This window comes from Bacillus rossius, chromosome 1, assembly GCF_032445375.1.
Source record: "Bacillus rossius redtenbacheri isolate Brsri chromosome 1, Brsri_v3, whole genome shotgun sequence".
Lineage (NCBI taxonomy): Eukaryota > Metazoa > Arthropoda > Insecta > Phasmatodea > Bacillidae > Bacillus > Bacillus rossius.
In genome coordinates, this window is record NC_086330.1 from 109,828,975 (window position 1) to 109,844,051 (window position 15,077).

Here is a 15,077-nt window from a genome sequence, read left to right on the forward strand (position 1 = left end):
TTTCTCCCACATCAAATTTGGTGAATATGTATTTTTGTTCTAAAATGTAAATGTAGTTGCAGAAGCCCTGTTAACACCATTCAAATACCACTTATTTATTTTGGTGTAATCAAAATAAAATTAAAACCAATTTCCTTCCGTAACGTTTAAAAATCCAGTTTCTTGACTATGTCTTTATTCTGTGAAGGTAGAATGCAGTTATATATTTAAAGCATGCTGCTGCAAGAAAGTTTACAGTGTTTTCTTCACAAAACACATGGAATTCACAGCCATTGTAATATTTTAAAATTTGGTGTCCATGTCCATCATTACCATGGCTTGACCCTGGACTAAAACACTTGACACTATTTCACCACTCTTGACAGTTCACTTATTTCGGTTCCAATATCAGAGAGCTCCCTTTTCTTTTCAGAAATTTCTTTTCTAATTGTATTGCACTTAATGAAAAGTCCTATGTCTCTGGAAGATTCCGCTTTCTGTGCAAGAGTATCAATAGACTTCTCAGATTCTTCTATGTCCTTTTCCAAGCATATCTTCTTCCTTTTAAATTTTTCAAGCTGATCAAACATTACCTTCCTCTTTTCCTGTTCACTCTCTGTATTTTTCTGAGAACGTTGATCCTCTAAGTACTGCATGTATCTGGATCGAGCAGACGAAGCTGACATCCTAAGCTCTTTTGTTATTGGCACATCATAGATGGTACCACAATACATTATGTAGTCATAAACTGTGCGACGGGACACCAATGAAGTTTCTTTCAAGTTCTCTACTTCAGAAGCTTTATTCACAGAAAAACCTCTTTCTACTGAAGCTTGTCCATGTGACAAAATCAACAGCATTTTAATTACATTCCAAACCTTTTCGTATGCTGCGCCTATAAAGAAGCCACTAAGAAATGTGTCTAGGCCTTCTTTCCGGTCAAAATTCAAAAACTCGCAGTGTGAATGTTTGACAACATTCTCCATAAAGTCTCCAAACTGAATCAAAATCTCGTCACAATCTTCAGGCAAAATCTTCTTCTTTTGGACAAAGTACGTCAGAACGCTTTTCATTTTGCTATTGCAGCCAACAGAATCTTTAGCCATTAGAGAAGGGTCTATACATGAAGCATTTTGCACAAGAGAGAAATTCACTGGACACTTGGCCATCAAGCTCTTCAGCATAGTCAAAATAAAATTTTGACATTCATGCTTCAAAACAACTACTTGCTTTTCTTTTACATGTTCCTTGAAGAGTTTCTCTTTCAACAATTTGTCGGCAACAAATCCTAAACTCATATCACTTGGCGAAGCATGGAATTTCTTGCATGAAAAATCAAACTTACAGAAATTATCAACTGTAGACACACACTCATCAATATGTGCAGGTTTCAGAACATTGTACAGCTGTGTACACTTCTTAACTAGCTGTAAAATATCATTAGCAAAGAAAGGCAGCAATGGTTTGTCACTTTGGTACTGTTCTAAAAATGGTTTTACAATTTTTGCCAATGAGATAAAAAAATTTAACTTCACTGTCATTAGTTTGTCTTTTGTTGCCTCAGCTACAATCCCAAACAAGGGCGCCCATACCCGGGGGCAGGGGGGGGCCGTGGCCCCCCCCTAGCTTTCAGAAAAGGAAAAATATATAGTGTAGTCAGGTGTTTTACTTTAAAGAAAATTATTTAAATTCGGTATTATGTAGAAATGTTTCAACACGAAGATATTATTGTATATCGTTTTTTACACGTCTACTTCATTTTTAATGTTAGTTCAAGCATTAGTTTCTGCTGCTGCGATATAAGGTGTTGTGAACAGGGAGAAAACGCTGTTCAAGCGCAACGCCCATGGCGAGTCATTCCCCTTCGTAATCCCGCCCAAGCTCACGCGATAACACAACACAACAGATTTAGACAAGTTAGAGTTAGACGACGCGACAGTTGACATGTACTTGTAGACGGCGAAATGTTTTGCTACTTTTTCGTCATAATAATGTGAATGTTCACAAATAACATCTCAAAACAGAGATTTTTCAATAGTCTTTAGGTCTACATTTTTATGCATCTGGTATAGATTTAGTTTAGTGTATTCAGTCAGTATAAATAACTTAAGTGTAAATAAATCAGTGAAAAGTGTAAAGATAAAAACGATTGTTATTATGTAATGTTTCTTAGTTTTCCTCATTCGTCACATCCGCTCAAAATATTAACAATTTTTAAGGTAAGCTAACACCTTTAAAGTTACTCAAATAAGAATTATTTTTCAGAAAAGTCTACAACGTAAAATTTATTTTGGAATTTTGAATTTAGAGGAAAACCACTTTTTCCCTTCAAAAGTGTTTAAAGGAATAAGGATTCCGCTACCTTCAGTAGACTCGGAAGCAATTTACACTGGAATCTCGATTTTACGTACGCTCACGGTCGTTTGGATTGCATTCGTAAAATCGTTATCTTCATAAAATTTTAAACACCCCATCCCGTGAAGATAGATGTTATAATTTATTGAACGGAATATATATAATATTAAATGGTAAAAACAATGACTGCCGTCTGCCCTCTGCCCTCCCCTGCGTTCCCTTATTTTTTTTAACATTCCACAACTTGCCTCATTGCACGAGTGATATAAAAGTGACATCACAGCGACTAAACACAGTTGCACCACTCATTGCATCATGTTAACTTTTGTGTGGTGACAGTAGGTTGTCCGACATGCCTTTCTTGGATATCTTTCCTTTTCGTAAGACGCGTGCTACTAAAATAAATTTATATTTGAGTTTGCAAACTTGTCCACTCCTTGCCAGAGACGACTGAACACAGACGAGACTATCCAGGGTAGGGTTGATGAGCTGGAAGAATTCCCTGCCTTGCATTTTTATGGACTTTACCTTATCATATTTATCAGTTAATCTTTAACAGATCGGCTTGAAAAATATTAATGAACGCACTTTTAGTAACATAATCGAGGAGAACAAGCACACAGTTCAGTGTACACCTGTACTGTTTCATAAAAGTGATCATAGGTAGGGATTGGAAAAATTCGCGGTTTCAATGACCACTAGGATAGACTCCACGATTCTCTATGTACTCGGGCAAATATCACCTGGCTATTGGCTACCGACTCGGGACACCTGTTTATTGCGATTCTTATGATTCGATACTTCTTTTGTTGAGTGTTTGCCATTGGCTCAGAGTCCTTCAGGTAAATTGCGGTCCAATCACTGACGCAGCATTAAGCTAAACGAGTTTGGATTCCAGCCTGTCTCGAAAGGAATCCGCGAATTTTTACGGTCTCTAATCATAGGCTTATTTGGTGAAGAAAAACGCTGCTCTGTAACGACAGACATTCATTAAAAACACAGTACATTTTAGTGCGAGCATCCCTTGAATTTGTGATAGCCATAGGGAATTATTTGTTTGTATAGTAAGTTAAAAAATGCTTAGTTAAAAAACCGCTCGTCACGTCTACTTGCTGCGTCACTTATACCATTTTTGAGCGTTTTTTACTGGCAAACCGATGCAGCGAAGGTAATGAATGCGACACATGTCAAGATAATACCTAATGGCATGGGTTGCTGGATATTAGCGGAAAGGAGAGGAAGTAGCTACTCAATATCGTTTCTTTCTCTCACGCTTCACAAGGTTTCAAGCTCAGTTGCTATGCTCACGAGCTGGAAATGTTGGAATGGGTAAGGAATGTTGAGTATAGTTCATTTGCGGTAAAATAAATATTTTTACGGCCTTGACATAATTTTTCAATCGAAGAAATTTCGAACTATGCGACAAATAGTGTACCTAGTCCATTTTTTCTTTTCGATTTTGAGTTTGATGACGCAATAACGTATACAATATTCACTAACGGTAAATGGATGTTGTATTAGCTTAAAAATATGAATACGCTGTGCATTAAAATTAATATTTTTATATGTTTTCATAGTGTTTATTAATTTTTTATTAAATAAATTTTGGTGTCAAATTTTCCGAATTTTAGATGGTTCCTGAAAAATGTATTCGTAAAATCGCGGCTTCGTTGAGTCCGGGCTCCGTAAAATCAGGCTATCTAGGCTGTAGCCTATGGGCCCGCACCACAAATGGGGGCCCGCACCACACGACACGAAAAAAAAAATATATACTGTGACGTGGATCTTCTTATATCCTTAAAATACGCGTCGACATAGTGTCCAGTTGTTTTGTGTGGATTAATTGCGCTGAACTAAACTCTTCTGTGGAAAGCTGACATGAGTTATGTCAGCATTTAGAAATTTTCGATTATTTTCATTGGTTTTGTTGTCACTTAATTCCTTAACCTCTAAATACTGTTTGGTTAAATTGTCTAGTTAAATAATAAACTAATTTTTTCTGCGCTTTTCTATCACTAAATAAACTTATAGTCATCGACAACTGAATCCATCTGTGCTAATTCTAAATGATAAGCAATTATGATTCATATCGAAACATAGTAATATTCATTTAATTGTGAAACAATTATTGACTATAATTATAAGCGTAGTACAGGTGTTACATTTAAAAACAACTGTTTTCTGACTGTGATAACATATTTAAATCGTTTCTCTCCCAAAGTTGAATCTTTTGACCAACACGTTTTAAACTTTATAATTATTTTAATTTAATTTGTACGCGATATTTATTTATGGGCAAAGAGAGCAATTAGTTGAAGAACTGTATTCTTAATATCCGTGTACCCAAGACGCGGTAAAAGTATAAGGACTGTATTCCTGCATTTTTGTTGCTAAAAATTCATTTGTTTCAATAAAATAGTTAATAATTAATTAATAAAGTAGCTAATATAGATTTTTTTATGGCAAATGAGTACTGTGGTCTAGTATTTTAGTAACTGGACAAAAAATTTTAATAGGGTCAGAACTGGAACTATTTTATGGCTAGTAACAAGCCGCAGTTAAGTCCTCCAAAATATTAAAAATACTTCATACCCCTAAGGGGTCGTCCATTAATCACGTGATGTTTTTTTTTAAGCAAATTTTTAACCCCCCCTCACCCTTAGTGATTTGTGGCGAGGTTTTAGACTACCCCCCCCCCCCCTCACAATAAATCACGTGTATTTTTTTGGTACAAAATATTTTTCAAAAATTCAGAATATTATCTTCTTCCTAGTATGTTAAAATTAAGCACAGTGATAAAAATGTCCAGACACACATTAAGGTTGCAGGTTTATTCTCACTAGCATAAAAATAATAAAGGAAAGGCTTATATGTGATTTACCCATGTATTCGGCGCCACATTCACAGTCTTACTGGCGACTGGCAAGCCGAGCCGGGTGGTTCATGTTGCGGCGGGCGGGGATATTGTTGCCTGGCTAGGGCGAGTCAAGGTCACGCATCGCTTTTCGGTTTAGTAGAAATCGGGCGAAAAAATAAATACACGTGATATCTCTATACACCCCCCCCCCCCCCCTCCAACATTGTGATATTTCGTGATTTTTCCCGACACCCCCCCCCCCCCCCCTTTTCGAGCCTCACGTGATTAATGGACGATCCCTAAGTCTGGCCCCCCCCTACAAATTATCATATGGGCGCCCTTGATCCCAAATGACTTGCATGACACTTTTGGCAAAGTCCCCTTTTCAACTTTTTTGACATACTGTGAAACATCCTCCCAAATTAGCAATGCCCTTTCAGCTGCAGGAACATTTTCTAGCCAGCGGCAACAACAAAACTTCACAGGCATCTTCTGTGTTTTGGATTCCTTTAAAAAGTCTTCTCTTCTTGCTGGGGCATCTTTCAGCAATGAATAAAGGGAGACAAGAACAGAAGATATATGCCACTCTGTGGCTGTTTCACCTTTCTTGAATGCATTATTCAAAATGTGAAGACCACAACTCCCAATGTCCATGCATTCAAAATTATATTCTTTTCTGAGGTCTTCCTGCAAACATTTGTAGAACTTCCAGTTTACAGATGGTCCATCCATAGACAATTGAATCAGTTTGGATAAATCCAATTTCTGTGTGGAACAGTAAAAATTCTTCAGCAAATCTTCCGCTGTGGCATGTCCAATGAATGCTGATGTAACATACCGTGTTCGGACTGTGTTGTCCGTGTGCCAGAACCCAATGTGAATGTCCATTTGTTTCTGCTGAGTACTTCTATTTAATGTCTCATCAAACAATAACACGTAGTGGCTGATTTCTTGACAATACTTGAATAGAAGTGTTTGAAAATGGGGTGCCAAACCAAAATGACACAAATATGCAACTTTTTTTTCACCACAAGAAAACTGTTGGGCTATTGAACTGTCTGGGAACATTAAGGAAAAAAAGCTTTGAAGACTCCTCAGATGACTTGTAGGAGAAGTGACTCTGAACACATTTCAAAGTCCACAAAATTTCTGCATCAAGTACTTCTTTTCTAGAAGCAAAGGAATCCAAAGAAGTACTTAGATGTACGGTTGGCAAATCACATGCTTGAACAGTTGGAGCTGTAGCAGTTGAGGTGGAAGCAGTTGTATCACTTTTGTTCTCAAGCACTGTTGCTTTCCGACTGAGAAAATCACCTAATCCTAGTGACCGACTCTTCTCCTCCATCAATGAACAGTGTTTTGCTCCTACAAAAAATATAGTATTGTATGACAATCATATTCAAAACGTTTTGAAATAGTAAAGTGAATTCGGAGGTTATCCTTTCAGCCAAGTACATCGGCTGAGAAATAATATTGAAAATCTTTTTAAGTAGTAATTCATATTAAAAATACTTTAAAGTTTTCTTACTTTTAACAAAAATTAATGATACAAGCAATCATGTCTTGTATGCCTTTATAATTTGCGTAAGTAATACTCTTAAAACATTGAAAACCACGTGTTTGTTCAAAGTCGATAAGTGAACCAAGCTTATGTATAATGAAGTATAATATTAATTTTAAAAATATTAATAAATACACGAAAATGTTACACTCACCTGACATGTGTGCTTTCAAGGCCGATTCGCCCATTCGGCCTATATCGAAAACTTTTCCGCACGGCCGACATCTTGCTTTATGCTTGTCTGTCGTTTCCCGGGACAGCCACAATTTATAACTTTCTTTATCAAGCCATAAATTATTAAAAATGCACTTCCCTGGCATGTTAGCGCACAAACATTACACCTTGGCCTACGTAAAAATGCACATACACACGTGGATCAAAGTACAGAGCGGAGAGCGCACACGCAGAACGTTGGCAACAGCAGAGTGTTGCCAGACCTTGTAAAGTCTCCTACGGTACAACAAAGACGCGATAATTGTCGTACCATACACCAAATTAAACCTCCAAGGTAGATACCAGATTTAAATTATAGTGTCCTGAGTACCATAAATATTGGTGCATTTACAAGAACGTACGCACGTTTTGCAACACAGCGAGTCAACGACAGCACACGTCACGTACACAAATTAAAACATCATTTTCAAATACACGATGCAAATTTCTAGACATTATTGACACTGCTCATTCCAAAATATTATTTTAAATACTTGAAAAGAATGAAGAAAAAAAAGTGAATTTGATGAATAAAGTATAACAAAATAAGGACTTTTAAGGACCACCAGACAAAATAAGTACTTATAAGGGCCCTTAAAATGAATAGTAACAATTAAGGACTTTTTAAGGACTACTAAGGACCGTACGAACCCTGACCTAACACCTATACCCAGTACGAGCCTGGCTACCTGCGCGGGCAAGGCCGGGGTCCAGCAGCAGCTGCCGCAGGGCAGGTATGCGGCCCAGGGCGGGGGGCAGAGCGGAAAGCCCCGGGTTGCCCCGCAGGTCCAGGGTGTGCAGGCGCCCGAGCGCACCCAGCGAGCCGGGCAGTCCCCGCAGCTCGTTGCTCGAGACATCCAGCCGCTCCAGGCCGGCCAGGCGACCCACGCCCTCCGGCAGTGCCTTCAGCCGGTTGCAGCTCGCGTTCAGGACCTGTCAGCACCAACACATCCCGATACACCTCGGGCCTTGCCAACCACACAACTCAACTACGGGGAGGTTCTTTTTTTTTTTTTTTTTAATCAGACACGTACGGGACCACGGCCATGCCAGATTGGTGACTTCACCAAAAAAAAATAATGTTAATATACTGTTAATGGGAATACTAAATCTGAAAATGTGAATTTGTTATCCGCTAGAAAAATGGAAAACAGTACTGAAATTGAAAAACTGACAGTTACAATGAACTCCACATGAACTAAAAATACAGGTAGTGCAGCGATGCGACCTGTCGGCCAGAGTGAACAGCTGGAATCCACCCAAAAATATCTGAACATGAGCAGCTCAACTGGTGCCGGATTAAAGAGTTTCACTTTGCTATTTCAATACCTGGAATATTAACATTAAAATCAGAAAATTTGTCTCCAGCTTTTAAAATATAAATTTATTAGTAACAGGCTGTAGTGTATCAATAAAGTTGAGGTTTCAAAGTATCAAAACAATATTTAAGATGGTACTGAGCATGTGTGGCAGTAGTAGCCAAGAGCTAATAGGAATCACTTTGAAGAAGAAAGGGTGGAGTGAGGGTCACCAGGGCCGGATTTTGGGGAGGGCAACCGGGGCCTCCACAAACGGAGGGCCCCCCCCCCCCCCCCCCCCAATAGACACTCCGGGAAAAAAATCATTCAAATTCCGACAAGTAAACACTAGGAAACATCTTTTCCTTTGATATTCTTTTTCGCTGTTTTACCTTTACCTACAGTACTTTGTACATACATGATTATATTATTGTTAAATATTAACAGAAATAATTTATCTATAGGCTATTTGTTCACTCCAATCAGGCAATCAGTAAAATATCTAAATGCCTAGTCAGCCTATTCCCAGTATTTGCGTGTCAATACGAGATACGACGATACCTGTTTCCCCCGTTTTTTGTCTGTACGATCCGTCGTAGCGTTGACAATAATGTATTTGGTTTTGATGGTTACAAATTGCACTGGAGAGCGCTCATTTTCAAAAATGAAAATTATAAAAAATAGGCTCCGAACCACGATGGGACAAAACCGTTTCGAAGCTTTCTCTCCTGAGCATTGAAAGAGATTTACTCCGGGAATTGGATTTCAGCGAAATCAACGATTTTTCGGCGAAAAAAGCTCAGAAGGTTCCGTTCATTAACACTAAAATTTAATTTCATATTATTCTTGTCTCCGATTATATATTTATGTATGTTTTTTAAATACTAAGAGAATCTACTTGATTTCACAATACATTATTTATTGGAAAACTGAACAGAAAATAATTGTTCATTTTATTTGGAAAATAATTTGAGGCCAGGGGGCCTCCGCTCATCTGTTGCCTCGAGGCCTCCAGACCTCTAAATCCGGCCCTGAGGGTCACCATGTTACAACCTCCATAGTCTTCTAAATACACGAGTATGTGCAACTTGTACAATATTGTTTAAAAAATAATAACTTTCCAACACAAAAACAGCTACCAACCTTAAGATTTGACAGCAAATGGATGTCTTCAGGAAGGTGCGTAAACTGATTCAAGTGAATATCGAGGACACAAAGCAAGGATAGGTCTTGCAGACTGCCACCACCCTTTAGTGAAGTCAGCTGATTCTCCTGCAACAAGCATGGGATTAGGAAGTTGGTACAGATGTACTCTACAGTATGTTCTTTTTTTATATATATATAAAAGTTCAACTTGAAATATTTATAAGTTTAAATATTTATGAGAAGAGACAGCTGAGAATTATATGATTCCCCGCACACTTTTAAACTATAGCTCTTGTCCTCTAAGAGTGGTCCAGAATCAGACAGAACTCTAAAGTTGCTCACAGCACAATAGTTCTTCAGTGATTATTTGCCCCTTTCTTTGATGTATGAACCTGAGAGAGTTATTTTCCTTTTTCAGAATTCCTAAAAGCAAAACCAGTACTTTTTGCAGGTATTCGCCCCAATGTCAATCCTCAAGGAAAATAACAGAGCACTAATTGTGTAGACTCCAAAAAATATTATTTTGTTCATTCATCTTTAAAAGAGCTACTGAACTACACAATTAACTAATTCTATCGTTATAGTATCCCTATTGCATCCATCTTGATTTGTTCATTGATTATACAGAGAAGAAAAAAAACTAGAGGCAAAATAAACTAAGAAAAATACAAAATAAATTACAGAAATTGTTTCAAAAGCCATATAGTTCCCTCTATTAAATATTTTTTCCCCAACATTTGATTATGGATGTGGTAGTAGTTATTTAAGACTGAAAGAATAATGTCATATAAATTAATTTTTATTTTATTAAAAGTTTATTGGGAAAAGTCTTTAAGGCTCAATCTCGCATGCCATGTTGATTTTTTTGTCATTACCTGTATTTAAATGCTATTTTTATAATGTTATCTCAATACCTCCATTGAATTTGTTGTTTGCCACAAATATTTTCAACAGAAATTTACTTAGTGTAATATCATGGATGTAAAAGGTGCACAAATTATGATAATTAAGAAGACTCCCATGATATTACAGTAACACAGTAAGTAAATATCTGTTGAAAATATTTGTGGCAGAAAACAAATGAAAGGGAGGTATTCAGTTAAAATTTAAGAAATACCTAGCCATTAAATAAAGGTAATGACAAAAAAAAATAAAAAAAAATCAACATGGCATATCAGACAGAACCTTAAAAACAGTAACACATGACACAGACCATAGATATCAGGACAGGAATCGGCCATGGGCTATGGTAATGAACCAATCCTGTGTTTACCTGGAGTGATTTCAGTTAACCATGGAAAACCAATAGGTATCAGGATGGTCAATACCAGAACCAGGGTCGAGTGTCTAGCCACTGCATTACTTCGCTTCCAATAGTGTAACTTAATGGGGAAAAAAAAAAAAGAGTGAATACTTTGCAAACGGCACAAACCTGAAGGTAAAGCATCTCCTTTCTAAACACCCTGCAGAGTGAGTAGACTCCGGCAGGAACATGTCTCAGCGCACAGTCCGACAGATCAAACACAGGCTCAGGATCTTCCCTCGCCTGAAACAATTGCTTCAAATTAAAGTAAGATATTTACAGTTTAATTTTCCAAGAAAAATTATCCTTCACTTTATAAATGTGAAAACAGCACGTAGATACACATGAAAACTACTAATGCGACTGACTTCCAATTCGAACTAGTTTAGATATCTAGTAAACCCAGTCTTTATTTTGACATCGTCCGGGCCTGCGGCCCCTATTGAGTCCGATATGCCACCGCCCAAACACCACCCACCCTCCATTCAAACCTTCCGCTTACGTGTGCGTGCGTGTGTTGTTTGCCCGGCAAGAGGGCGCTGTAGAGCCAGTGCGCCGCACCCCTAAAATATAATTAAATTCAAATGTGTAAATTGTTTTTATTGTTCCTCGAGTGCGACGTGACGGCAGATCAGCCGGGAGGGTCTTTATGTACTTTTATTTTAAAATTGTGTAATTAAATATAAGGGCGTTTCCAGACATTCCCGAAGCACACCGACAGAAACCGAAGCCAGACAATATTTAAATATTATTCTTAATGATTGTAATTTTATGATCTTTTTTTTTTTTTATTTTCAGTAATTATCATGTAATATTTCAAGAATCTTTTTTATGTTATTTTAGTTTACCGTGGCACGAATTCAGAAATACCATTAACGGCAATTGTTTCGGCGGGAGGACGCCCTGTTAGGCTAGCCGAGCCATGAGCTCACCTCAGTCTTCTGCCATCAACGACCGAGAACAGACGCTTTAGCACTCCGGGGACCTCACCGCTAGTTCATCACCGCTTAGTAATTCTGTTCAACTTTAATTATTTTTCAAATCTTTTTCGTTTAGTCCTCTGAGCGTCTCTCTGTCGGGGGACTGCTTAAATAATTACCTTGCGACCAGTATCAGTCTTTTTTCAAACTAAATACGTAAGTCGAGGTGTGACCACGTGGTTGGTCACTACACTTAAATCGATTCGTGCCGCGGGCATTTGTTGCAGTTTAATTGTGTACGTGTATGATCGGAGTTGGCCGAATAAATCAGGTGTGTAAATCTAAACGTATTCTTTTATACTTTTAACTATGTGTGACTACGTGGAGTGTGACGGCGTGTGGGACGCCTAAGAGCCCACTGCGTAGGGAATAGCGTGCCTGACGCTGAGAGTGGGCAGGTATTAGTGCTAGGTTGTTTTCAGGGGGAAATTAAAATCACGCCTCACATGGGCGACATCACGATCCTGGGAAGGAGTCTCGCATAGGTCCGTGCCCGTTGCACGGTGGCGCCCTTAAAATCCGAGCATTCACCGAAAACCCCGCTTATTAAAGATACGAGGCCACGGCCCCCGTATCAATTTTATATTGTGTTTATGTTCTTGAGTATGTGATACCAATAAATTGTTTGTGTCTGCTCCTGAACATAAAAATTTTTTAGTAAGGTTGTAATATAACTTTAAATTTAGTATGTGAATTAATATAAATGATGGTAGATTAGCGGAATTTGCGAAAAAAAATGCTAAAAATCCGAAAATACTTTTATTATATGCTCTTTCACTTCCTCTTTTCAAAACAACTGGCAGAGATAAGAAATTCCAAATACTTTAGGAGATATCAAATTTTTTAATTTTCATAGTTGGGCGATATTTGTTAAAAAAAAATTTTAAATTCCGAAAATACTTTAATTCTATGCTCTTTAACTTCCTCTTTTCATTAAACTAGGCGGAGATAAGAAATTCCAAATACTTTAGGAGATATTGATTTTTTAAATTTTCATAACAATGCCTGTGCATTCATGCGGCCACCATTGTTTCTTGTTTACGAGTATGATTTTTTTCTCTTTAATTTCGCGACATAGGTGAACTACTACATCATTTTTTTACTAATGGCAAACAAATTGTACCCGCCTCTAACTTAGTTGAGTTTTTAACGTTTCAAATTTTAATGTTTTATTTTTGTTATTTGAATATTGTTGCGCAAGTAATTAGTAAAAAAAAATTACGTGAGTTCCTACTGTTCATCCTTTGTCCCGGTTTGTTTGGTCAGGTCAGTTACATTATAAATACACTAAAACTAAACAACCATTAAAATTAATTCACATTATTTTTAATGTCCGCTTCATTTGAAAGTATAATGTAACTGACCTGACCTAATCGACCATTTTAGTTCCTACCGTTCATCTTTTGTCCCGATTTGTTTGGTCAGGTCAGTTACATTATAAATTTTTAAAACTAAACACCCATTAAAATTAATTCACATTATTTTTAATGTCGGCTTAGTTTGAAAGTATTAATAATGTAACTGACCTGACATAATCAACCATTTTATTAATTACGCATTCACGAACACACGGCAAAATTACAAACATTGCTCGGTCGAATGGTTGCACAGGTCGATATCTCCTAAAGTATTTGGAATTTCTTATCTCCGCCGGTTGTTTTGAAAAGAGGAAGTGAAAGAGCATATAATAAAAGTATTTTCGGATTTTTAGCATTTATTTTCCGCAAATACAGTTACTCTACATATTTACCTAAATGATAATTATACATTTTTTTATATTTAAGAAAGTAGACACCTCTTATTGTGCACTACAATAAATGCACAACATTTTAGAATTTTACAGGTTTTATATAGTATTATGGGCAATATTCTACCAGACATTACCATCTAAAGCAAGCTGCAAATAAAATAATTATAAATATCTGTCAAGATATTTTCATTGAAAATAAGCCTACTTCACTTAACTATATTGTTTTAAGAGACTGTAAGAGTTAAATGCCTTTTATAAAACATCACACAATGTTTAATACCAAGAGTCAAAAAATTATTTAACAGATGTAGAGAGGGGGAGGTTTAGGAAAGAAAAAAAGGGGGAAAGGAGAAATACCGGAGACTTTCAAAGGAAACAAAATGAGAAAGCAGTCCACACAGTACAAAACAAAGTAATTATATACTGCGGTCGCAATTCTCGCTCGTAGGTCGTGTTAAAACAATTAAACTCACCAAATAAAGTTTATGCTCTAATTTGGCTTTGTAATCAATTTCTTTCTTTTTCTTGCTAAACAATGCCGGAAGCATTGTAAACAATTAAATTTTATTATATTCCTTCGTGAGTACATAAAGCACTTTGCGTTGTTGGACTTCACTCCTAACTAATAATATGACATCATACAAATTGCAAACGTAAACTGACAAAGATTAATTATGGTTAAAGCAAAAAAAAAACGAATTCACTATAATACATGTAATTTAGTATTTGGCGAATTTTTAAGATATTCCTGCTGTCAAATCGCTTGTAAATAAATTAAAACTTAATGTAATCAACACAATTACCACCAAAACAAAAACACTACGATAGAGCGGGGATTACGAATCTATAGAGTAGATAAGGAGTAGATGACAGTAAAGAACTGTTTGTTTCTACCTTACAAGTCCTAGTTATATGTTATTTTAATAGTCTAAAGTACTTTTTAAGATGCAATTCATTAATGTTTTTACCATTAAAGTGTTCGACACGTATTCCAGGATATTTCGTTATCAAAAAAATTTATTTGGCATACCAATAATTATGTTATGTCCCCCAATATTCACACAATTGAAAATATAAGAGCTAATCCCATCAGACACGGAATTTGGGCAACAGAACGGCAATGTATATGACACCGAAACCCATCCCCTAGAAATAAGGGACTGGCCGTGTCCTATTGTGAACTAGAAATTAATTTAGGGTACTGGTTAAGCATATTAAACAACTAAACACTTATTTTTGTTTTTCGGAATACCAGTCAAAATGTATAATATATTTGTAATTATGTGCCACTTTTGAAATCATTATATTTATATACATGGCCCAAAGGTGGCTTTCAGATACTCAAATTTTATTAGTGCAAAGAATGCAAAATAAAACAAGTTGCAGTCACAGATACAGGAATAATTTTCTGGGTAGTATGGTGGTGAAACGAACGGATTTTGACGGAAAAAATTAAAGGAAAAAAAATTGATAGTTGAACATTTGTATTTTTTAAAAAATTAGGCTGATATTCATAGCCGCGTCTTCAGCAATGTCTTGAGACTATCTTGACGAAGACAAAATTGTTTCTCAAGGAGGCGAATAAAAGCCATGTTTTATAGTACGTGAACAAGATTAGATTCGTGAAGACTGAGT

General features: G+C 36.7%; 1 protein-coding gene across 4 annotated transcripts in view; it reads right to left on the reverse strand.

Moving 5' to 3' along the window:
* The window catches only part of LOC134542014 (E3 ubiquitin-protein ligase LRSAM1-like), a 145,317-nt gene extending 131,057 nt beyond the window's left edge, over positions 1-14,260 (reverse strand). For 2 of the 4 annotated variants that reach the window (XM_063385821.1, XM_063385813.1), the window contains exons 1-4: positions 13,916-14,254; positions 10,842-10,955; positions 9,407-9,535; positions 7,655-7,898 (exon numbers count right to left, since the gene is read on the reverse strand). In XM_063385821.1, the coding sequence (XP_063241891.1) occupies positions 7,655-7,898; positions 9,407-9,535; positions 10,842-10,955; positions 13,916-13,990 (562 nt within the window). In that variant the 5' untranslated portion in view covers positions 13,991-14,254. Of the gene's footprint in view, positions 1-7,654; positions 7,899-9,406; positions 9,536-10,841; positions 10,956-13,915 lie in introns of those variants that run through there. The other 2 variants (XM_063385832.1, XM_063385843.1) reach the window with 2 other exon arrangements.
* Between the last annotated feature and the right edge of the window lie 817 nt (positions 14,261-15,077).